At 41.0% G+C, this 25,211-nt stretch overlaps 1 protein-coding gene across 1 annotated transcript in view; it reads right to left on the bottom strand.

Annotated features, from left to right (window-relative positions):
• Window positions 1–21,653, bottom strand: part of Grpr (gastrin releasing peptide receptor) — a 39,281-nt gene extending 17,628 nt beyond the window's left edge. The window contains exon 1 of the mRNA XM_028887775.2: window positions 20,786–21,653. Coding sequence (XP_028743608.1) covers window positions 20,786–21,201 — 416 coding nt within the window. The 5' untranslated portion in view covers window positions 21,202–21,653. The remainder of the gene's footprint in view (window positions 1–20,785) is intronic.
• Between the last annotated feature and the right edge of the window lie 3,558 nt (window positions 21,654–25,211).

Here is a 25,211-nt window from a genome sequence, read left to right as displayed (position 1 = left end):
AGCTCTCACTGACTGTGCTGTTTTGATTGAATGATCATGCTTTGTCCTCACAGCAATCCTGGAGGGCAGATACCAACATTGCTGTTCTTTAACAGATGAGTAAACTGGGTTTCATTAACTTATCCAGGACCACCAACATTAAACATTAGCAACAAAGTTTGGGTCTATTCATCATCATGATAGCTTCCTAATCTGATGGTCCTGTGGTTGATTGTGAAACCTGGGATTCCTGATACAATAAACCACAACACACACACACACACACACACACACACACACACACACACACACACACTCAGAAAGAAGAAAGAGAGAGAGAGAGAGAGAGAGAGAGAGAGAGAGAGAGAGAGAGAGAGAGATCCACATGGCCTGAGGCTTAGAGTGAATTCTGAACTTTCTTCTATATTCAGAGACCCCAGGGCCCCAAAGGGTCATCTGAGGGAGACCTTGGAGCTGAGGTTTAAAAAGAAAAAAAGCATTGGCATCAATGAAGAACCAGAAGCCTGCAGGCTAGAATGCATCTGGGACGATGCCAGGAATGTTTCAGACATAGAGATAGTGATTCTAGGAGATGAGATTGGCATGTAGCTCAGTTGTGTAGCACTTGCCCAGCATGTGCAGGGTTTTGAGTTCAATCCTCAATACTACAAACAACAGTAACACAGCCCTCTGATTCTAGGACATGAGGGCTGAAAATTCGTAGGGATGTGATGGGAAGAGAGAGGTAATCAGTTGTTGGACATCTTATAATGCTTTCTCATAAGGAATTGGGCACCAACTGAACCCTGGGCCAAAAACGAGTTTCATCAGGATGATCTAATTCCAGAGTTCAATGCTAATCTTATAAGGAAGCCTTTCAGAAGGGGTAGAAGCAGGCTGAAATATTGCCCTTGCCCTTGGGTATGTTTAAAGTGACAAAGGAAAGCGGTAACCCAGTTAAACTCCAGTAGGTATGCAAGGATCCTGGCACAAGCTGTTCATAGACCATTCTTCAAAAACTTTATGGAGGGAAGAACATATATTTAGATCTCGTTACACCTTTTCAACAGTTTATGAGCCTCAAAGCTGGAAGAACATTTTCAGATTCCATTTGCACACTGAAGTCAGACATAGTGAAATCACTCTACCTTGCAGCCTAGAAAATACACAGAAAATCAGGAGATGAGACAAGCCCCAAAGACAAAGTTCCCTCATGTTCTGGGATAGAATGTATCATTGATTGGGGGTCATAGATTGTCTTCAAAGCTAGTCGTTCACCCCAAACAGACTCAGAGATGATGATTTAAATCGAATAAGGGCAAGTTACCAGAAAGTCCAGGACAGTGTGGAAAGCAAGACGAAGAAGAGGCTGGGGGAGCAAGGGAACCCTTGAGAGCCTTGGGAGCATGTTGTAGAACTGTGCCAGCCAAGGACAAAGTGACAGCATTTACCCACCTGTCCCTAGCCCTCTTTGGCTGAGATTTGTCAGAGGTGGTTAATTCTGGAATGGTCTCTGCCTGCTCCAAACCTTCATTGGGCACAATGTTTGTCCTTGCTCTGAGAAAGGAAGCCGAGTCTCCCAGGGTACACCAGGGAATACAGGTACCACCTACAGCATAAATTCTTTACCTGGTCCATTTAGCTTATCAAACATATATGTAAACTTTGAAATATAGGAGACAGTGTTTAGTTTTAAGTGTATTTCACATTACTGGGGCTAAAAATAGAATTTCTAAATTACCTTAATAAAGTATGTTACAATTTTTTTTCCAAAACAAGATGCATTGAAATTTAAAAATACCACCATGGCATATGACTCATTGTGTCAAATTATAAAAGTTCAACAGCAGTATATTTAAATAAACTTTGAGGAGAAGTTTGAGAAGTAGTAAGAATGTGACTCAGCTCTGTAACTTATTGGGTCCTCCAGCTTAGGTTGACGTTGGCCATGTTGGAGAGATCTTATTGTATAAGGAAGAAGCCTGAGGTGAGGAGAGAGGCAGGGTGAGGTCTGGGAACCCACACGAAACTCTGCTTTCATCATTAGCAATTTATCATGATTTTCTTTTGGCTGTTTTGTTATTTAATGAAAACTCACATTGCACGTACTGTGTGCCTGGCACAGTTCTCAATGGGTTCCAAGAATTAACTTAAAAAAGAGATAGATTGACACTAAATGATAAAAAGGTCTCTAATTTGAATTTTACTATGTTAAGAGATGGATAGCTCTTGAAATGTTTTCTGTCATTACATTCTAAATCTAACTTTAATGCAGTTATGCCTGTACCTATTAGCATCCTCAGTCAAATGCCTTTGGAACTCATGCTTGAGAAAGAAAGAGCATAATATTCTATGAAATACTTTTCAATAGTTACTCTTACCTTTAAAAATGCTTATTACAATAGAAGGTTGTCAGTACTATTTATCATTTCTCTCTCTCTCTCTCTCTCTCTCTCTCTCTCTCTCTCTCTCTCTCTCTCTCTCTCCCTCTTTCCCTTCATTTCTCTCACCCTCTTGCCTTCTCACTCCTCATTCTCTCTTATATTCTTACAAACGAAAGAACTGACAGAATGGCTACATTTCCCAAGGCCACATAAACAAATGGCAAATCTGGAATCTGAATAAAGGCCATCTGGCTCCTGAGTCCAGGCTTAGATCGTAAGATTTGAGAGGCTCCATGCTCTTCATCTGTGAAGCCTTGAGTTCCATCCCCGTCTCTCTCTCTCTCTCTCTCTCTCTCTCTCTCTCTCTCTCTCTCTCTCTCTCTCTCCTCTCCCCCCCCCTCTCTCCCTCTCTCTCAGAATTCTACAAACAAAACAAGAATCACTGAGTAGTCTTACACATGATGTTTTGATATAATTCTTCCCATTTACTTTTTCTGGTCTTCTTTACAAGATTAAAATTAGAATTTTTGTGTCTTTTAACATCAGTCTATCATGTAAACATTTCGTGATATCACACAGATGCCCCTCCAGACACCAGGCCATAACCTGCCAATGCTAGCAAGCCTCTTTGGCCACTATGTCTTTTCAAGGAAATCTGGTGATCTCTAGAGAACAGAGTCTCTACTTTCTCATGTGCCTCTGCCAATTAGCTCAAATGAAGTGAAGCACCCCCAACCACCCAGAAAGCAGGACATCTGGTAACACACAAGCATATCTTAAGTATCTACTTTTGCAGGGTCCTATACTAGGAACTAGCTAATGCAAATGAATCCATAAGCCTGGACACTTAGTGTTTTTGCATACTCATTCTGGAGATTAAGGACGATGATTCAGGCTGGGAAGATGACTCAGTGGTTGAGAGCACATGCTCTTCCAGAGATCCTGAGTTCTGCTCCCAGCACCCATGTTCGGAGGCTCACACCATATGCAACTCGAGATAAGGAAACAGGTTTGAGATGTTCAAAGTGACCCATTCCTCTCCTGCCATGTGTTTAGCTCAATGGTCCTCTCAAGGCCTTATACAACATTGCTCTGAACACCTTACACAGTCCAAATGCTTCCCAATTCTCTGGACATTTCAAGTCTTCAAAATTCACAAGGAATGCTGGGTGTTGGTGGCGCACGCCTTTAATCCCAGCACTCGGGAGGCAGAGGCAGACGGATCTCTGTGAATTCCAGGCCAGCCTGGTCTCCAAAGCGAGTTCCAGGAAAGCTACACAGAGAAACCCTGTTTCAGAAAACCATAAAAAAAATTCACAAGGAATAACTGAAGAAGTAATCTTGCCAGGCCTAGTTTCTCCCCCTCCCCCCTTTATTTTTCATACCTTGTTGAAATTGTTCAATGAAAAGCCCCCGGAGGAAGCAGCACAAAGCGGGAGGCAAGAGGCACAATGTGTGTTGGAATACAACTAAACTTTCTCTGCAAAAGCATTTTCTTTTCTGGATTGAAACTGTTCGCATCAGACAACCGAGGGCATGCAGGAAGAAATAGCTGGCTGAAAGCCCTGGGCTTAGCTCTCGATTTTACTGTTTTCTGACCATGTGCGGTAGAACCCCACTTTACCATTTTAAAAAACATAGATGATAGTGGTCCTTGATGCTCTAAAATGCTACGGTGTATGCTATGGCAGGAGATTCGAACCACTACAATACCAGAGAGACGTAGGACTCTGTGTGTGTGTGGTCATGTGTATGACAAGAGGCCAGAAGACAATGTTGGGAGTTCCTCCTCAACTAGTGTCCACTTTGCTTTTTTGAGACAGAGTCTCTCACTGATCTGGAGCTCATAATGTAGGCTACGGCACCTGGCTAATGAGCCCCAGGGTCACTCTTGTCTCTGACCTCCTAGAGCTGCCATTGCAAATGTGCACCACCACTATAATGGGCAGCTTTTTCACATGTGTTGTGGAGCTCAAACACGTATTTGCAAGGTAAGTGCTTGACCAATTGAGCTCTCTCCCCCCAACCCAAGATTTAGGGTTTTATGTATAATATTCCCTAGCACCTCTGTCCTGGATAATTGGAAAGGGATCATGGATTCTCCTAAGCCCACTCCATTTAAACAGGAAACTCTCACTGTTAAATGATTGTCCCAGAAAGTGTGCACTCAAGTCTGAATCATGGACAGTAAACTATATGGGACACATTTCTCAAATAGGGCCTTCTGCCTCTTTTGGTTTGGATATGAGATAGTAATGTTTTTTACATTGTAAGTGGCTGGGAAAAAGTCCAAAGAAGAATAATATTTATGGCATGTGTGAAAGTTACATCGAATTCAAAGTTCAGCATCCATAAATAAAGTTTTATTGGCACATGGCCATGCCCATTTGTTTACGCATTATCTATAGCTGTTTTCATGCTACAAAATCAGAATTTAGTGGTTGCAAAGGAGACCCTGTGGTCTTCAAATCTTCAAATGTTTATCATCTGGCCCTTTACATAAATGTTTGCCAAGCTCTGGCCTATGTGCACTGAATATGGGAACAAGCTAATGTTCCTATGTTCTCTGCTTGTGCCCCTCAAAGCTGTTTATTCCATCTTTAAATAGAAGTAAGCCTGCCTTCCATCACACACAACACTGCTTATTAGCCTTATTAATTCATGATAATAAAGACAATAGGCCACTGAGCCCTGCCATTGGGCTTCTAGTACCAAGCCCTTGCTGCTCAGCATACTTAGTGGATTTATCAGCACATTGAAGTACTAAATTGGTATTTCAGGCTCTGCTTGGCACTATGAATGTAAAAGTTTCTGGCCAATGAGGATTGAAAGTCTAGCTGGAAAAGCAAGAAATGCCCAGAAAAAGCCCTTAATGAACATGACAATGATTTCTACATAGATCTTTGTGAAGAGCTCTTAGAGCTGATGGCAATAGATCAATATGTGAAGTACTGCTACCACAATAGAGATAAATGCACACATCCTTCTAATTACAAATCTCTCTTCTGTGGAGCGATAGGCTTGAAAACAAGAAGCCATCAAGTGTCATTTCTTTTGCTTGAAGAAGATACCAAAGCCAAGAGAAGTCCCATTGCCAGTTGCCTGAGAACCTCACAGAGCCTAAGGCTCTAGATGCCCAATCAGTGATGATTTCCCATAGTTACCATTTTTTTAAACTTTTGTTATTTTTGCATTATAATATATTTACATTTCTCCCTTGCCTTTCCTCCTTGCAAACTCTCCCATATGCCTCCTTCAAATCCATGGCCTTTTTTCGTTATATATATATATATATATACATATATATATATATATATATATATATATATATATATATATATATATATATATATATATATATCAGTCCATATAATGTTATTTGTATGTATACTGTCAGGGCTAACCATTTGGCACTGAATAGCCAATTGATATGCTTTTCCTTGGGGGTAGACCTCTCCAATTTCCAGGGTTTCTCAGTTCTTTGTGTAGGGTTGAGACCTCTCAGACTTTCCCCTTTCCACTTTGACGTGCCCATTGGTGTTATCCTTGTTCAGCTCGTACTTGGGCAGTCATGTTGGTACAATTTTATGGGTGTAGCTTCTGATACTACTAGGAGACACAATCTCATAGCAAACTCCCTGATCCTCTGGCTCTTACAATCTTTTGGCCCCTTCGTCCACAGTGTTCCTTGAGCCTTAGGTGTGGTAGTGTTTGGGGGCTGAGATCCACAGCTCTGCATTTTGATTGGTTGTGGTTTTCCATAGTGGTCTCTATCTGTTGCAAAGAGAAGTTTCCTTGATGAGGGGTAAAGACTATGCTAATCTGTGGGTATAAGGACCAATGTTTATAGATTGTTGTTAGGGATTATGTTAGTATAATAAATTGGGGATTCTTCTCCAATCACCATGACTTCACTAGCACTGAGTAGTTAGCTAGGTTTCTAGTACCAGGCATGGTTTCCCTCTTGTTGAGAGAGTACTAAGTCCATTTAGAGAGCTGTTGATTATTGCCAAGATATGTATATCATTACTGCACCCTTAGGGTTATTGTGCCATGCTGGTCATTGACATGGTCCATAACATCCTAGCTAAGTAGGACTCTTAGCTGCCTCCCTCCTTTAGATGCTTGCATGGTGCCTTCTGGTACCATGAAAGCTAGTTTTCAGAGATGGAACAGAACCATTGCTTGTTAGACTCTCGTGTCTTCCCTTAAAGCACAAGTAAAGAATGTTTAAGAATAAATACTGATTGTATTTATGTGCATCCTGTGGTACATGCCTTCTTCACACTATCATTTTAATTTTCAATTCCACTTTTGTTGACAATCTAGGAAAAATTGTGCTCTAATTCTTCTGTAATGTGTTTGATCATCTAATGTAAGAACAGGCAATATATAATTAGCTAATTATCCAATAATGAGAGTCTTTTAAATTTTAGTTTGCATCATCATAATATGATGCATTCCCAGGGCTGGAGAGATGGCTTAGTGGTTAAGTGCTCTTGCTGCTCTTGTAGAGGACCTGGGTTCAATTTCCAGCACCCGTACAGTGACTCACAGTCATCTGGAAATACAGTTCTGTGGGACCCCACACCCTCTTCTGGCCCCTGAAGCAATCAGCCATGCAAGTGGTGCATAGACATACATACAGACAAAATGTCCATACTCATAAAATAAAAAACAAAGGAATTTTTAAAGAACAGCATTGCTTATAGGTTTTCATGGGGGAAACTACTATTGTTTTATTGTAACATAATTTTCTATTGTTTTGAAAATTGTGTTTAAAGTAGTTTTCATAACAGACATTTGACCCAGATGTGAAACAGTGTAACTCAACAGAACAGAACAGAACAAAACAAAATTAGCAAAGGGCAAAAGGAAAAGTTGAAAAGCTTCACAGTGACTTATGGTTCTATTTATATGTAAACAGTATAAAGACACAAATGAGTCACCTAGACATGTCATAGTAAGTCCTTCAGCTTGAAAATAAACTTCCTTATGTGCCAAATTTGGCATTCTCCCCATTTCTTTAATATAATCTTCAGGAGTTTTCACTGGCCAATTAGCTCAAGTAGACTACAAAAGAAAGAGACAGAGATGATAGAAACAGAGATAGGGATCAAAGAGGAGGAAGGCACGGAAGAGAGGAAAACAATAAAGAAATAAAACTAAAAATAGACTTCCATAGAAGCCAGCTATGCCCCTCCCAGGTGTTGACCCAAAGGACTGCAAGCTAAGAGATCACAGAGCTATTTGCACATCCACATTTATTGCAGCACTATTCATAATAGCCAAGTGAGGGAACTGACCCAAGTGGCCAACCACAGAGGAAGGGGCAAAGAAAAAGTGATGTATATTGGAATTTTTTTTCAGTCATAAAAAAGAACAAAGTCATATCATTTGCAGGAAAGTAGGCCTTAGTTTCTTTTCCTGTTGTTGTAGTGAAATGCACAAAAACAACTTAAGGTGGGGGGAACTTATTTTGGCTCACAGTTCTAGGTTATAGTCCTTTATGGCGGGGAAGTCACAGCAATGAGTGAGAGCTTGAAGCAACTAGTCACATTAAGTCCACAGGCAGAAGGGTCCGATAAACACATGTGTGCTCCTCCTCAGCTCCCTTTCTTATACAGCTGAGGATCCCCTAGCACTACCTTTCCACCTCCATTAATGTAATAAGATAATCCCTCACAGACCTTCTCAGAGGCCCTTCTCTCAGGTGGTTCAGATTGTGTTGACAATGAAAACTAACTGTTACATGTATTAGGCAAATTAAGCCTAATTAAGTGTTACAAAGATATCATATGCTTTCTCTTCTACATGGTTCCTAGATTTTATATTAGATACATAAAATCATGCATGTATATAGAATATGAAAGTAGAAAAAAAATCATCTGGGGAACCAAAAAGGACTAAGGAGAAGAAATGAGAGGGGAGAAAAGGGGAAGAGTAGAGTAGTGTGGGCCATTTGCTCAGCATACGATTTATATTTGTATGAAAATGTTTTAATGTAATCCACCATTGTGTACAATATAACGATACATAATGGTTTTAAAACTCAAACACAAACTGGTCAAGGTGTAGAGAAAAAAGTGGCCATATGGCAACCAGCCTCAGTCAACCCCATACACAGCGCAGGCTCAGGGGGACATTTTGGAAGAGGAGGTGGAAAGATTGCAAGAGCCAGAGGACCAGGACACCACTGTGAGATACTATCTTCTAGACATAAGGAATTTCTGATAGAAAAAATATCAGTCTTCTCCAGGGACGAGTCCCTGACAGGTTATCCAACCCCAAGTGCTCAGCTCTAAACACATGTACATATAGGCAACACTAAGTCCACTCAGTAGGACGTGTGTGTGTGTGTGTGTGTGTGTGTGTGTGTGTGTGTGTGTGTGTATCTATATCATATGCCTGTGTGCCCAGGCATAAGACAATAATAATTACAGAAAAAGAGATTTTGAATTTGAGAGGGAAGAGGAACATAGGAGAAACTACAGGAGAGAGAAGGAGGTGTGGAAACGATATAAATACAGCACTCATGTATGAAATCCTCAAAAAATATTAAATAATGAAATTTAAAGAAACATATCGTAGGAACACTCTGGCTCTTTTCTGTCCATGAAATTTCAACTGTTACAAATGCATTGTGTAACTAAATGTCAGCTCCAACTCCTGCTCACTGGGCTAGAGTCCTGGCCTAGTTTCAGGATCCCTGAGGCTTTGATGTGCCTGCACCCTCAGCAGTAGGTATGGCTGCAGACCTCTGCTGAGATTTCTGACTGACTCACTTTGAAGTGAGCCAAAACTCAGTTCTCTGACGCTAAATCACTGAGAGTGTTGGAGACTCTGAATGCTGACCTCACAGGCCCAAATGGGTGGCGGAGTGCCCCTTAAAGGGCAGCTTAGAAGGTCTTTCAGAGAGGTGGGGTAGACTTTTCCACTCCTGATCACAGAAAACTAGCTGGTGGCTGGGCAGAGCTTCAGAAACAAAATGTTAGACAAAAAAAAAAATGTCTTTGAAACCTGTCAGAGGCAAACCAAGGTGATAATAATTCGAGAAGCTTGAATCCTGGAGAGAAATGAAGTGCAGACAAGAGGCTGGCATTCAGCATTATTTTCCCTTGAGGCCCTTTACAAATCTCCAGCAGCTTTTAGGTGAAGATGGGCATTAAGTGGAGTCCGGGGGCCACTGAAGAAGGGGGTTTCAGGTTAACAGCCTGGAGGTTAAGCTGAGATGCCCAGAGGGGTAAACTTCAGCAGAAGAGGAAAACTGAAAATGGACCAGGTTACAACTTGGATATGAACTATCCCCAAATACAGACTAACTCTCACAGAGGCCAAAAAGCTCAGCTTCCAATTTGCTCAGTTACAGTTAAGTCTGATTCAATACTACCTTCCAGCGGCCAGCAAGAGCAAAGGCTATATTTTCTGGACTACAATAAGCACCCAGAGCCTCAACTTACCTACCGGCTTTCATGCACAAAAGTAGGCATTCAAGCAAAAATTGCCTGGTCTACCAGGAGACAATATAAGTGGCCATAAAACAAGGAGGAAGAAAGTTACAATAGAAATAGATGTATAGATATTCCAGAGGTTAGAGTTTTTAAAAGATTTACTTATTATTTACATAAGTAAGTACATGCATGTGTATCTGCATGAATTTATGTGCACCATGTGCATGTAAGAGCACCAGGAAATCAAAAGAGAGTGTCAAATCCCCTGGAACTGAGGTTATAGACAATTGTGAGCTACCATGTGGGTTCTGAGAACTGAACATGAGTACTATTCAAGAGCAGCCAGTGCTCTTAACAACTGAGCCATCTCTCCAACCCCCACAAAAATTTTAAAAATATATTGTGAATCTATTTGTGAGCCAAATACAAATTAGAATCAACATAGAGAAATGGGAGAAGCACATCTATAAGCCGTGACAAAACTGTGACATTAAAATGTGTTTAAAACAGATTTTATCTCTGGCACCCCCAAATAAATTTAAAACAAACAATGAAATGAATTTTTTTCAGTAACAGAGCTGTTATGAAATTGCTAGCTTTAATAATAGTGAAAGGGGTGGGCTTTAAGACATAAAGTTTGTTTGTAGTTATTCTGTACATATGTAGAAAAATAAGAAAGTGAGAAGGGAATAGAATTTATGTTTTAAGTTGTAATGATTACAAACTTCCCCAAACTGACTCAAATCTTCAGGCCAGAGATTGAAGAAGCACGATGGGCCCAAATCATGGGAACAAACAAACAAACTACATCTGTATGCATCACACTAACACCACTTAAAGTAAAAAAAAAAATACAGAAAATGCTAAATCAGAAAAACTACAATATTGTTAAAGGAACTATATAATAAAACTGTGACTTCACAGAAGAATTCAGATGATGATGAATGGTAGGTAACTGCAAAGTGCCAAGAGATATAAACTCTCCTCCCAGAATTCTGAAAATTTTCTCCAAAATTAAACACAAAATAAGGCAGTATCAAGCAGAAACTGAGAGGAGGTGTCACTATTGGACTTACTACTAGACAGAATGCTATAGGGAGTTCTTTGGACAAGAGGAAAATGATTTCTGATGAAAAGCCACAGAGATCCACAGAGGAATGGAGAATGCAGGCAAAACAAATACAAAGATAAAGCAAAATCTAAATTTAAATCTTAAAATAAGTATGTGAATAAACAAAGTATGTACAAGCAACACAAATGGTATGGTGTAGGTTATAAAAATATAGAGAGAATTAAAATATAGAACAGACGGGGGCTGGCAAGATGGCTCAGTATATAAAGGAGCTTTGTAGCCAAGCCTGGTGACCAGAGTTCAATACCTGAAACTCATATAAAGGAGGAAGATGAGGACCACATACACACCATTGCACACAATATCCCCCAGATACACCCAAATAAATAAAATGTAAAATATAGCATAAAAAGCAAAAAGGCAAGAAGAAATTTTAAATGAAGTTGAAGTGTCCTCAAAGCCTTGTATTATGAGGAAATTCTAATTTATAGTAGACACTAATAAGTCAAGGACAGATATTGTAAACTTTAGGGATGTACCTAAATGAATATTGAAAAGGGTTTCTATAATTAACAAATCCATGGGGGAGTGAAATGGAACAATTAAAATATTAAATTAACTTAACATTTCTTTTAGTTTGGGTTACTATGGCTGTGATGAAACACATGACCAAAAGCAACTTGGGGAAGAAAGGGTTTATTTTATTCACAGTTCCATGTAACAGTTTATCATCATAAGCAATGAGCGTGGCAATTCAAGCAGGGCAGGAACCTGGCGGCAGGAGCTGATGCAGAGGCCATGGAGGGGTGCTGCTTATTGGTTTGCTCCTCATGGCTTGCTCAACCTGCTTTCTTACAGAACCCAGGACCACCAGCCAAGGGATGGCACCATCCACAATGGGCTGGACCCTCCCCCATCAATCACTATTTAAGAGAATGTCCCCAGGCTTGCCTGTAGCCTGATCTTATGGAGGCATTTTTTTTTCCATTGAGGCTCCCTCCTCCCTGATACCTTGTATCAAGTTGACATAAAACTAGCCAGCACAGAAGGTAAGAAAAGAGAGATAAATTGTCTGTCAGGTGAGACTGATAAAAAAAATCAAGTAATAAGGTAAGATATTTGATTTAGATATACAAGTAGAACTGAATTTACCAGCGTATGTTTGTAAAGCAGAAGCCTGTGACCAAATTACAAGTATCAAGTGTTGTGTTGTGCATAATCACAAAAAATACCAAACCTGGTGAAGATAGCAAAGAGCTCATAGTAGGTGCCATTCATCAAATGAGTACTTACAATTACTCAAGACACAAGAAAATGGAATTACTGTCAATTTTAGCAGCCTATATAGGAAACAAAACTTGGTAGTGGTTGCAGCAGTTTGAATGTCCTCCCTCCATCTAAAAAACTTAGGGTTGAAGTTTGCTTGTCATTCAAGCACCACAGTGTTAATCAGGGGGATCTTTAGGGAGTGGTCAGATTATGAGGTCTCTGCCCTTAGGAATGGATTAATGCCATTATTGCAGGAATGCATTAATTTCACCGACAGTGAATGACTACTTTTTACTTGACGTTTTTGCTTGGATGTATCATGGTGCTTTGCTCGTATTCAGCCCTCTGCTATCCCTCCCATTGTTAATTTTTCTCCTCCCCAATAGTCCTTCTTCCATTTTCTGTCATATATATATAAAACAAACAAAGAAATTCTCAAGAAAATAATCATGGATTGTATGTACTCAGAAGAATAGAAGGCATATATCCATGCTAAAACTGTAAATGAGCATTTATGCTAGATTCATTCATCACCATCCCAAGCTGAAAATACTCCTACTGATCATGAACTGGAAGACAGATAAATAAAACATGGCACATCAACATTACAAATACTACACAGCAAAACAGAAGTGGGTTACTTATACATGCGATACAGTGTGTTAAAAGAAACCAGCTGTATGCTACCATTCATGGAAAGCCCTGGAAAAAAATCAAGGTTTCCCAGACCTGAGATGGAGGAAGGAGGTACACGCCAAGGGGATAGGACAGAACTTTGGGAGATGATGAAAGAGTAACTATCAATTTTTTTTCAGATATGTCTTTCTCTCCTCCCTCTCCTGCCTCACTACCTGCTCTGGTTCCCCTTCTTCTTGGTAAAGTATTACAAGATTTCTTTCCTTCATGCCGTGTCATAGTGCGGCAGTGAGACACTCACCACCCGCTAGTGCTTCTTGGAAGTCACAGACTCCAGAACCATGAGCTAAATACATTTCTATTGTTTACAGTTTACCCAGTCTGTAGTATTCTGTTGTAGCAAGAGAGAAACAAGGTCAAGACAACAGTTTTCTAAAACTTTATAATTCTAAATGTTTATATACGACAGGCTCGATAATGAGCTGTGAAATTGGATGGAAACTTTTCTAACCTCTAATAAAAAGCTGATTTTAATCATCCATGATAGAACACAGCTGCATCCTTCTAATTTCTTTTTTGAATTTTATCCTCATTTTAATGCCAAATTTTCATTTTTTTCAAGGAAATGGTAATTGCAAGCCATGGTATCCTATTTTTATTTTTTGAGAGTTTCACACATAGGTACTGTATTTATATCACTTCCATCCCTACCTCTCCCCCTTCAACTCCTCCTACATTTCTCCCAGTTCTTCTCAGATCTATGACCTCCTCTCCTAAATTATAATTTACATATATAATATACATATGTATGTACAAATAAAGTCTTCAGAGTCCATTAAGTGTTGTATGTACAAATAAAGCCTTCAGAGTCCATTAAGTGTTGCTCTTATGTACATGTGTTTAGTGTTGACCACATGGTAAGGATAAGCTACCAGGGAGCTCATCTTTGGGAAAGACTGATTCTAATTTCTTATAGAAATGAATGTTATCAGTACTGGGAGTGTGGCTCAGCTGTAGAGTGCATGTTTAGCATGCATTCATGCATAAGGTCTGCAGTTCAGTCCTCAGAACTTAAAAAGAAAGCAAAGCAAAGGAAATAAATATGTCCAGATGATGATTATTTTAGGAGGAGACAGATAAGGATAGAGCCAAAATATTTAAGAAAACAAGCATGGTCAACTCAGGAAGCTAGTTAGTAGGTATTATCATATTTTCCTGAATTTTGTGATGACTATAGAATTTATTAACTCATTTAGTTTGTAATTCATTTGATTACCAATCCATTGTATAAGTTCTAAATGATTTTAAATGTTTATTTGCCTTTTGTTCAAAATTTTGTTTGGTTTTCCTTTTTAAAATGCACTCCTCAGTTTCCACAAAACCTAGCTCCTGTCATCTGTGGCTGGAGCCATTGTTGTTCTAGTGAATCATCAGAGGAAATGAACATGACTTGCAGATCATAATCAAGTATTCTAGGTTCATCCGGTATGAGCCATCTGAATTCATTCATTCTTTTATTCCTTCTTTCATGAATCTTTCATTTAATCTATTCAACAAATATATCTTGAGCACTCAGTACAGGCTATAAACTGGTCTAGTATCAGAGAATACATTAATGAATAAGATAGATCCCTCCTTTATATGTGTATGTATTCAAGTGTGTACCCACCCTGTGTGCACATGTGTATGGAGGTCGGTAGTTGACATCATTGCTCTTTATCTTATATTTTGAGACAAGGACTCTCACTGAACCCAGAAGATGACAATTCAGATTAAATGGCTGGCCAGCAAGCCCCCAGTATCTATCTCTGGCTCCCCAGTGCTGGGATTGTAGGCATGTTCTGGGGCTCTAACTCATATCCTTGTGTTAGCCTGACAAGCACTTGGCCAACTGAGTCATCTCCTCAGACCACTAGATCCCATTTTCTGTGCTTATATAATTACAGTATGACAAAAATCAAACAAAGAAATTCTCAAGAAAAAATAATCATAGATTATATGTACTCAGGAGAATATATATCCATACCCAAACTGTAAATGAGCATTTATGCCAGATTAATTGATCATCATTGCAAACTGAAAACACTCCTACTGATCATGAACTGGAGGACAGATAAATAAGCCATGGCACACCAATGCTATGAATACTACACCGCAAAATAGGAGTGGGTTAGTTACACATGCAATACAGTGTGTAAAAAGGAACCAGGCTGAATGCTACCATTCATGGGACATCCTGGAAAAGATCAAGGTTTCCAGGAGCTGAGGTGGAAGAAGGGGCACACTCCAAAGGGACCAGAAAGTATTTGGGGAGGTGATAGAAATGATATTTGGACTGTGTTGGTGGAGGTGATGTGGTGAGGGTGGGGAGTGTCAAGGTTCATAGACGTGCCCCTCTAAGAACTTACTATATACAACTTACATTCCAATAAACCTGAAAAAGAAATCAATTGGTTGATAGGATGGCGCCGGCCAGTGTAGACTGGGTAGCCAAGGAAGGTCTCTTAGAGAAGGTGGCTAGTGTGTAAAAGAAACCTCTTAGATGTCCCTCTTTGCTTTGACTCAGAGGTGAAAAAGAGGAAAATTTCCATTTTCCATTTTATTCTGAAAGCATGTGTTTTAATTAAGAGAGAATTTATGCAACCCCACACACCAGGAAGATTTATAAGTGCAAGAATGCAAATTTGGTCTATTTTTAAAGGATGTTATTGACAGGCACAGTTCAAAAAAACCTCACCAGGGAGCCCTTTCGTGAGACGCTGCGTGTTTCATGATGAAGTTTGTGCTTTTTTTTTTTTTGCCTTCATGCATATTAAGTTGCCAGAAATGATACTTAATTAATCGCATAAAAGCCTGACACTTGAAAAGATAATGTGTGAGAGACAAGATGAAGGCTTCTGTTGCCCTCCTCTCTCTCTGTCTCTCTCCTCTTCCACCTCATTCCAGTTGAAAGAGCGCCTGGCTGGGAAAGCCCGCTTCTGCAGCATCTGGCCTCCGCTCAGTCCGGAACCTGCTGGCTACAGTGCTGGTTCTCCATGGCTGTGGGCAGACACAAGTTATACTTCCTTCCAGAGGGGCAGCATGTGCCTCTGAAAAGCCAAACTATACAGAACTTAGAACTGGCAGCCCACCAAACCTCCTCTAACTGAGGGACTTTTTTGGAAGGATGCTTTATAAGAAACTAAATTGAGTCTTTTGTGAGGAAAAAGATCAATCTCTTCAGAATCCAGAAAGCTAGGCATAATAGCTGGAGACCCATTGAAGTGGCCAGGGAGAAGAGCCCCTTCTGCCTTGGATCACTCAGCACCATCTTTTAGAACAGCCCAATGTTGAGCCTGTAGCTCCCAATGTCAGGAGAAGGGAAATGGAGTCAGACTGTATTTTGATTGTTGCTGAAGAAAGTGTTAACTTTTGCTAAAGGATTTGTGGCTTGTGGTTTCACTTTCCTCCAAGTTTGTCCTGAAGGTTAAATCCCACCACGTGTTTTTGGTTTCTATGTCAAACAAGGGTAAATTCCTGCTTCTACTCCTAGCTGCTTGATTGGATTATGTGCTCACTGCTCAAATATCAACCAAACTGTAGTTCCTCAACTCTTATAAGTAGAATGGACCCTGGGTGTTATAGAGAATATAGACTCTATGGAGCTTCCCAGCGCTGAGAAGGCAGACAGGTAGATCCCTGGGGCTTGTTGGCAAAGCAGCCTAGCTTACTTGATGAATTCTAAGCCAGTGAGAGACTCTGGCTCAAAAAAGAAAAGATAGACAGCTCCTGAGGAATGACAGCTGAGGCTAACCATTGGCCTCCACACACACATGCATGTGCACACAATACTCTCCTCTCCCCCCACCCCTAACAAAATAATCTAGCTCAACTCTGCCATTTTACTATGTAATTTTACAGGTAATTAAACCAAAGCCAGAGAGTTAGTTAAATAACTTGGCCCAACTCCCCCATATGGATAGTAATAGCAGATAAATGTCTAAAATGCAGGCCTGTTGATGCCCACCCAAGCCTATGCCATGGGGATGAGGAGTGGAACCATATACTTGTGAAAGGAGAAGCACTTTGAAGAGTGGATTCAACAAGAATGGGACCATGTAATACCATGTATGAGGTCATTACTGAATGTGTGAAGGCAAAGAGTGCAAATGGAGAGAGAAGACAGGGACCAAAATTGAAGGGGCTTGAATGTGAACTCCTGCTCAGTACTGCTCTGCATCCCACTCACATGTTGGAAACCTTGTTTCAATAGCTTTAGGTGATGCCTAGGCTTCTATAGGATTATGTGTGTGAGATATATATATATATATATATATATATATATATATATATATAATTTTTATTAAAAATTTTCTTTCCTTTTACATACCAACCCATTCCCCCTCCCTCCTCTTCTCCCGCTCCCCCTCCACTTACCCCTATCCCACCCCCATCCCCTCCTCATAGAGAGTAAGGTCTTCCTTGGGTAGTCAACACAGGCTGTTATACCATGTTGGGGCTAGACCTAGCCTTTCCCTCCTGCATCAAGGCTGAGTAAGGCATCACGCCATAGGGAATGGGGTCTAAAAAGCCAGTTTGTGTACCCGGGGTAAGTCCTGGTCCCATTACCAGGGGACCCACAAACACATCAAGCCACGCCACTTTCACCCACATTCAGAGGGTCTAGTTCAGTCCCATAAAGGCTCCCCAGCTGTCAGTCAGAGTCCATGAGCTCCAACTAGCTTGGGTCAGTTATTCCTGTAGTTTCTCCCATCATGATTCTGACTCCCCCTCCCCCTTGCTCTCAGAATCCTTCCTTCCTCTCTTCAACTGAACTCCAGGATCTTGACCAAGTACTTGGCTGTGGGTCTCTACATCTGCTTCCGTCAGTCACTGGATGTAGGTTCTATGATGACAATTAGGGTAGACACCAATCCGAGTGCAGGGGAAGGCTAGTTCAAGAACCCTCTCCACCACTGCTATGAGTCTTAGTTGGGGACAATCTTGTGAGTTCCTGGGGTTTTCCCTAGTTGCAGATTTATCCCCACCCCCTTAATGGTACACTCTGTCAAAATATCTCTTTTATTGTTCTCCATAGGGTTTCAAAGCCCCCTTTTGGCTATGATGGTCATCCACATTGGAGGGTTTCATTGGCCTTTTACCAAGCTATAAAATATGGAGGCTCACTTGGAGACTGCCAATATTTACTAAATATAAGCACTCATAACTTAGCATTTCAGACATGAACATATGCTTAAAAGAAACAAATTCTTATGCTAATCAAGAGATACAAAGTCCTACTTCTAAGCAAGAAGCTTTCTGCAGTTGATAGCTGTTGAGAAAGGAAGAATCAGTTTTCTTCAACAGAGTGACACTTGGTATATCAACCACCCTCCAGGGCAGGGCCCATGCTCAGGAACAGTTGGCCAACACAAAATAGACCTCATGCTTGTTTATTTGTGTGTGTGTGTGTGTGTGTGCTTTTGCTATTTAGTTTGTTCATTTTTTAAAGAGAAGAACATGAAGTTGGGTGGGCAGGGAGGTGTTAGGATCTGGGAGGAGTTGGGGAAGGGCATGTAATATGATCAAACTATATTGTATGAAATTCTCAAAAAAAAAAAAAATAGAATACCCAGAAGAGATTATCAGCCCCAAATAAGAAATACATCAGTGTTCATCAGGATAACTGAGGTCTTTTTTTTCAATGGGACCCTACACACAGTAAAAACAAAAAACAAAAAACAAAACAACAACAACAAAAAAAACCACTGCTAAACACATCAACATGGATGAATAACACAGAACTATGCCAAGCATAAGTTCTTTTTAGACAGACAAGCTGTATGATTCCATATGAATGAAATAAGTAATACTGGGTGAATGAAATCAAAGTAATAATTGCCTCTCTGTAGGAATATTAACTAGAAATGGGCAAGGCACTGGAAATCCTTAATATCTCAACTGGGTAGTGGCTACACAGTTACATAGACATCATGTAAAATACTGAGCTGTTAACTTATTCTCTTTACTGTGTACATAGATGACACATTGAAAAGTATAGAATTCACATTTACATTGGCAAGCCCATAAGGCTGCTGTAAGAATCTCGTTGTTTTCAAACATAAGATAAATAAAAAGGTACAGTCTTGTGTTACCAAACTGGCAGGCCACCTATTGTTGTTGAAGTCAGTGTGGTGCAGCACCTGTAATTCCAGTGACCCATCAGCCTTTGCAAGGCGCAGCCAAATACAAAAAGTTAGTGAGGACAGGCTGCAGCTGCAGTGGGATCCAACTCAGCTTCGCACAGAGCTTCTCCTGACTGCTGATGGCTAGTTCAGTCTGCGCTGAAACTCCGGGAAGAGGGTCCCTGCAGCTGCAGTTTTCTATTCCATGCCCTCCCTTTCCACTCTGTTCGCCTCCCCGAGGAGACAGTAAACACCATCTGGACCACTGCATTCACCAGCCCGGAAACCCAAATCTCTTCTTCCCATCAAGAAAATTATGCTCAGCCTGACGTGCCCTCCACCAGTGGGAACCAGCCATGGAGCTTCTGCCAGCTCTAAAGTTTGCTGGCCCTGAACGAACACAGAAAAGTATCTGTGGTCATTAGTACCTGGAGGGCAAAAAGGCAGGCTGCAAGCAAGATGAGGGTGAGTGGAGAAACCCTGTCCGGTCCACACAATAACCTCATTTCTGGATCATTACTTTTCAGTTTCTGAGAATATCATCTGTACTGAGCAGTGTAGTTTAAGTAGCTTAGGAGAAACACATGGCCACAAATACTGATAACGTTATCTTTATTTGTCCATTACTTACCAAGGCCAGCTCACCTGAGGACGGTTTGTTCCTTTAGAAAAAGACTCCAGCACCAGATGTATTAAGATGTAGGCCATATTTTTCAGATTCTAAACTTTTAAGAACTGTGTCTATTCTCTTTCCAGTATACACTCTGGTCCTATGTATCTTTAACATACACCATAGAGTTGACTTAAGATAACTTATGATCTCTGGTCCACTGGACCTGTTTTTCTTAAGTTAGCCATTTAGCATATGCTGTATCTGATAGTCTAATCATTTCTGTGTTCAATCTTCAGAACCTAAGATATGGCCAGCAATATGTGTGAATATCCTACAAATATTCCTTTATTTGCTTGTTCAAACATGGGTTTTATTTTTTTAACACAGTAGATAGTTGATAAATGCATGAGAACAGGTTTTAAGATTCTCTCTCTCTCTCTCTCTCTCTCTCTCTCTCTCTATATATATATATATATATATATATATATATATATAATGAAGTTCACAAAGATGTGTATTTTCCAGAATAAAAGTGGATACCCACCACCACCAAGCTCCAAAGACATTGAACATAGAAGGACATTAATAAAGCTATGACAATTAGGAGTTAACCTTGAACAACATTTCCTTATCCAGGCCAAAGAGAGCAATTGTGTTTAAGTTCATTGAAGGAAAACTTACAAAAACCAACACACAATTTTTCTGTACAGTCACACTCGAATATCAGCTGTAAGAAAAGTTAACACTGTCCAAGGAAGACAAAGTTCCAAGAAACGGAGCCTATTTTTTCTTTCTCAAAGGTTTTACAGAGGGGCAGTGGGACCTTCTCTGTTTTCTGAAAGGGTCTGACTTGCTTCTAAGAAACATTAGCCTGAGGTTGAAACTATGGGGTGTGATTGTCCTTTTCACTGCTCAATTAATTTTTCAGGGAGGGAGAAGACAGGCTAGGCAATGATTTTTCTTCAGAAAAAATGCCCCTTGGTCTCAGGCTTAGAGATTTAATTCTCATTTGTCTCCTCCTGTCTCCACCATTCACTCATTTTTCTTTTCTTAAACTAATATGCCAAACTCCAGAAGTAATTTCCAGAACAAAACCATGCCTGGAAGGGAGTTTGAATTTGAGTAAAACTTCCCTTTCATGAAAACAGCTCTCCTGTGTCGTTCACTGAGTAGTCCACCACCCTAAGAGAGGATATTAACTTCCAGTCAGTACTTACCTGTCTGCGGACAACGCTGTAAGTGTGAAGACAGACACCCCCACTGAGGTAAGCTGTATGAAGGGGATCAGTTTGCAGCCAATCCTGCCAAATAGCCATCTGTCAGCCAGGTACTTGCTGGCATCCACAGGGGCGCAGGTTACCAGTAGCAGCAGGTCTCCCAAAGCCAGGCTAGAGATGAACAGGTTTGGCACGTTTCGCATGGACTTGACTGTGCAGAAGATCTTGATCAGGGTGATGTTGCCAATGAGGCCTATCACGATGATAACCCCATAAACTGCGGGGATGACGTAAATGATTCCTGGGTAGAACCAGTTGTCCATCTTGGGGGGATTCAGACTTTGATTGACGGTGTTGTTGCAGTACAGGAAAGGGTCCACTTCCAGGTTCAGGTGGGAACAATTATTCAGAGCCATCTCAAGACTTCTCTCTAGAAAAGTGCCTTTAAGATGCTGCTTCTTAACTTCTGGTTTTGCAGTTAGGTGATGAAGATAAGATCTGTGCTAGGCTCTTGATCTCCTTTAATAAAAACACTCTGAATGCACACACACTGGTATGCCAAACTCTAGCTCAGTACGTTGATGTTGGTTCTGCCCCAGCCTCCACACCACCAGTGAGTGATACATCTATCTGTAAATGCCCTAAGTTAACAAGCAACAGAAACTCAGCCCAAAGAAAAGCTTAGGATTAAGCCCACTCTGTCCCAGTTCTTCCTACCTCCATTCTAGTCTGAGTCCCTCTGGCTGCAGTTTGCTAAGAACTTTTGGATTGCTATTTTCACACAGCATTTCCCGTCTTTCCTGGTATGTAGAACCTGAAGGTTTAAAGTGGGTAGAAAAAAACTGCACCAAGAAAGCCTCCAATCCTATAGGCAGGATGCTTTGCACGTCACTGGCTTTCCCAGCAAACGGCAGCTCTCCTGAGCTGAGGCTTTGAAGAGGAGCCAGGACCACGTATAGACAGCGAATGCCAGCCCCCTGCTGGACACTTCAATCACTGCCCAGCTGCCCGCTTTCTCCAAATGAGAATCAGCCAGCAGATTGCAACTCCTGGGGCTTAACAGATACACCTTGCCTTTTCATTTAAGCCAGCAGCACCCATAGTCGGTATTTAATAAATGCTGCTGTCTGCAAAGACTAGGGCTCTCTCCGATACTATCTCCATGAGTTCCTATGTGACTCATGACCCTCCCCATTTCTAATCTTCACTAATGCATTAGAATCGTATGTCTAGGTCTCTGTGTGTGAGCTGTCCCTACTTAGTCCCTTTGGAATAGGGACTGTTACTGAGAAGTGCATGTACAGGACTCACACCTTAAACCTCCAGCAACAGACTTCAGGAAAACCAGAAGCACAATACACATGTGCTCTTTCCTGAGAATTTCCCAAGCCCCTGTGTTCCTTAACTACGGAGCCAGCTGCATGCTTAACATTCAAAGATCAATAATATTTTTTCCAGAAAAAAATATGCCCTTTTTCTTCTGATCTAAAAACTGGCTTTTTAGTGTAGCTTTTGCATTATTTGGCAAGCTTTCAATTTCCTCTGAACTATACAACAGTTGTGAATTCTCCCAAGAAATGGGGGGAGGGAGAAACTGGTGAAAGAAATAAGTTATGGTCGAAGGAGTGCTGAGAAAGACTCTATTAAAAATACTATCAGAATCAGGCTTGACCTTTAGCTGGCACTAATACATACATTATAAGGCTGTACCTTCAAGATGTCTGTGGAGCTGTGGGCCCTTCCTGAAAGTTAGCTAATAACAGAGCACTAGCGGAAGGCTCATTTTTCAGGGCCCATAAGGAATAAAGAAACGAGTGCTTGTTACCATGTCAGGGCCCACCAAGCAAGCTTCCAAGTGTGTTGTCATGGACACTTGCAGCATTTGATACCCAGGTGGCTGCTGTAATATGAAAGGCTCTGTGCAGGCAGCATGCAGAAGACTGATGCCACGTGCTTGTAGGTGGAAGGCTTTCTTAGTGGAGTCCAGCCTCGACAGTAATGAGTCAATAACCATGAGCCTAGTGGTGTCCATCAGTTGCTAGCAGTACAACTTAGTGATGCAAGACATGAGCTTCAGTCCTGACTGACCCTCTCATTTATTACCTTGGCACATTGCCTGGGCAAATTACTTACATGTCTTCAGGTTCAAGTTCGTTATCTGTGGAGCGGGGATAATTTATGAAGGTTAATAAAAAACAATCCCTGGTAAGACCGTATAGTATTTATTCCATTTGATTAATTTTAGCTACTTATCACTATTACAATAATTACCATTTGGGGATTGAAGGGAAAAGATTTGCTTTGGGACAGCTCAGAAGACTGATTGATCTCAAATCAATAGACAAGAGTTCCACTCACACTGGTGAATCACCAACGCCTCTATTTACATGAGAGAAATTTACAGCTTCCAGGTACCACACATATAAGAGGCTAGACAGTGGTGCTGAGCAAGGGGACTTCTTTTTAGACACTACTGCCTTTCTAGAATGAAGCAACCACCCTTTCTTCAGAAAATGTGATACTTGATGCTGAAGGTTTGCTAAGTGTGTGCTAGAGCTTTCTGAACAGCTACAAAGCAGCATGTGATTAGTGGCACAAAGGAGGGGTGGCGCTGAGCAAGAGAACCACTCTAAGCCCCTTTATAAAGGTCACTCAAATTAGAAGAGACCGGGCAAGGGGAGTGCAGCATGAGACACAGCTGGAGGCAAGCTGGTGAGACAGTGTCGAATCCAATGTTGTTGCTATGAAGTTCTGTCTACAGAGTTTGGGTGCACAAACAAAAGGGGACTTGTGGGCATGATTTCTCGTTATTCGTCAGATGCCTCCATGTGCTGAGTCAGTCTGACTTCTTAAATTCACTTAGGTTATTAGTGTTTCTTCCCATGTAAGCGGATGTGGGCAGGTGTTGCTTTCTCAAAGCTGCCGCTAACATTACACCTTCCCCAGCAGAGCAGTATAGACTGTTCTAGAGGTATTTTAAGAGTGAAGATGTATTGAGGAACGATATCTACTATTTCCTAAATTCAAGGATGTTAAAAAAGGCTAACCATGGAATTCTGAAGCCATTTCAACTAATTATCTATAAGGACTCTGCACATCTCTAGTGTTGTGTCATCTTCTAGGAAAACACTGAACATACTCAGACCTTTGCTTAGCTTGTTGTTTCGTGACGAGCACGAGATGCTTGTGACTTAGGAGAATGAAAGGGAACAAATATAAACCGAGTCCCTGGCCTCACTAGGATTGGAATGTGACAAACATCTTTTCCTGTGTGTTGATGGAAGGATGTCATGTGTGCTTCCCTTGCAGTCAACAGAATCACATTTTCCACTCTTCCAAAAGAGCTGCTCTTCTGGGGGAATTTTAATACGAGAGGGGCAAAGATCTGTTGAAATTTAGGAGGGTAGCTGGATTCCATAGAATCAAGGAGAAGAGAGAAAGTTTCTTCCAATGGTATGTGCTGGTATTATATTTTCCACCAACTAAAATTCTTGATAAGGTAACACAACTAAGGCGAATTAGTTACAGCGTGAGTGTATCCAGAAAAGAGAAGGGGCAGTGCAAAATAAAATAAAGGATACTAGATCTGTTGGGGGAAGACTTTTCAGTGAAGATTTCAGGCTGGACACTAGCCTATAAGATGCAAGACTTAAAAAAAAATGTGGGCCTGGAAAGATGGCTCAGTATTTCAGAGTGTATACTACTCTTTCTGAGGACCTGATTTCAGGTCCCAGCACTCACATCTCACAAATTCCAGCTCTAAGGGGACTCCATGCATTTAGCCTCTGCAAGAACCCACACCAACATGCATGTACCCCCACACAGATACACATACATACATAATTACCAAAAAAAAATTAATCAGCAAGATTGTCAGGGGTGCATTGCTAAAATACAACTTCTGAGCCCTACCCTATATGTACTCATTTAAATCTTCAGTGCCAGAACCCAACAATCACTATTTTTCATTTAAATGTGCAGAGGAGTCCAGATCTTTGCTGCACTGGGGGCTAATGAGACAAACAGCATAGGCCCTAGAGATCATGTCATCATGACAGTACTTATTGTGTCCCTTCTGCCCAGGGAGTAAGAAAGGGAGCATAGTTAAGAGTTTACATTATTGCTATGGGTTCTTGCTACCCAAGAGCAAATCCTTACGCCTGCAGCATGGGCATGACCTCAGGGTTAGGGGCATGGCTCAAATGGTTGAGGCGTTTGCTTGGGCCTAGCAACCTAACTTCAATCCCTGAACCCCACAAGGTGGCAGGAGAGAACTGACTCCAGAGAGTTGTCCTCTGACCTCCATGCTGTGTAGCACCTTAATGCCTGTGCATGCTCACATAAATTAAAAAGTACAATTTTAGAACTGCAGAATCCTAGGCACTACTCCCAGCCCTCTGATGAGCTACATTTAAAAGAAATAATC

Source organism: Peromyscus leucopus, chromosome X, assembly GCF_004664715.2.
Source record: "Peromyscus leucopus breed LL Stock chromosome X, UCI_PerLeu_2.1, whole genome shotgun sequence".
NCBI classification, from domain to species: domain Eukaryota; kingdom Metazoa; phylum Chordata; class Mammalia; order Rodentia; family Cricetidae; genus Peromyscus; species Peromyscus leucopus.
This window is presented reverse-complemented; position numbering and strand designations above follow the sequence as displayed.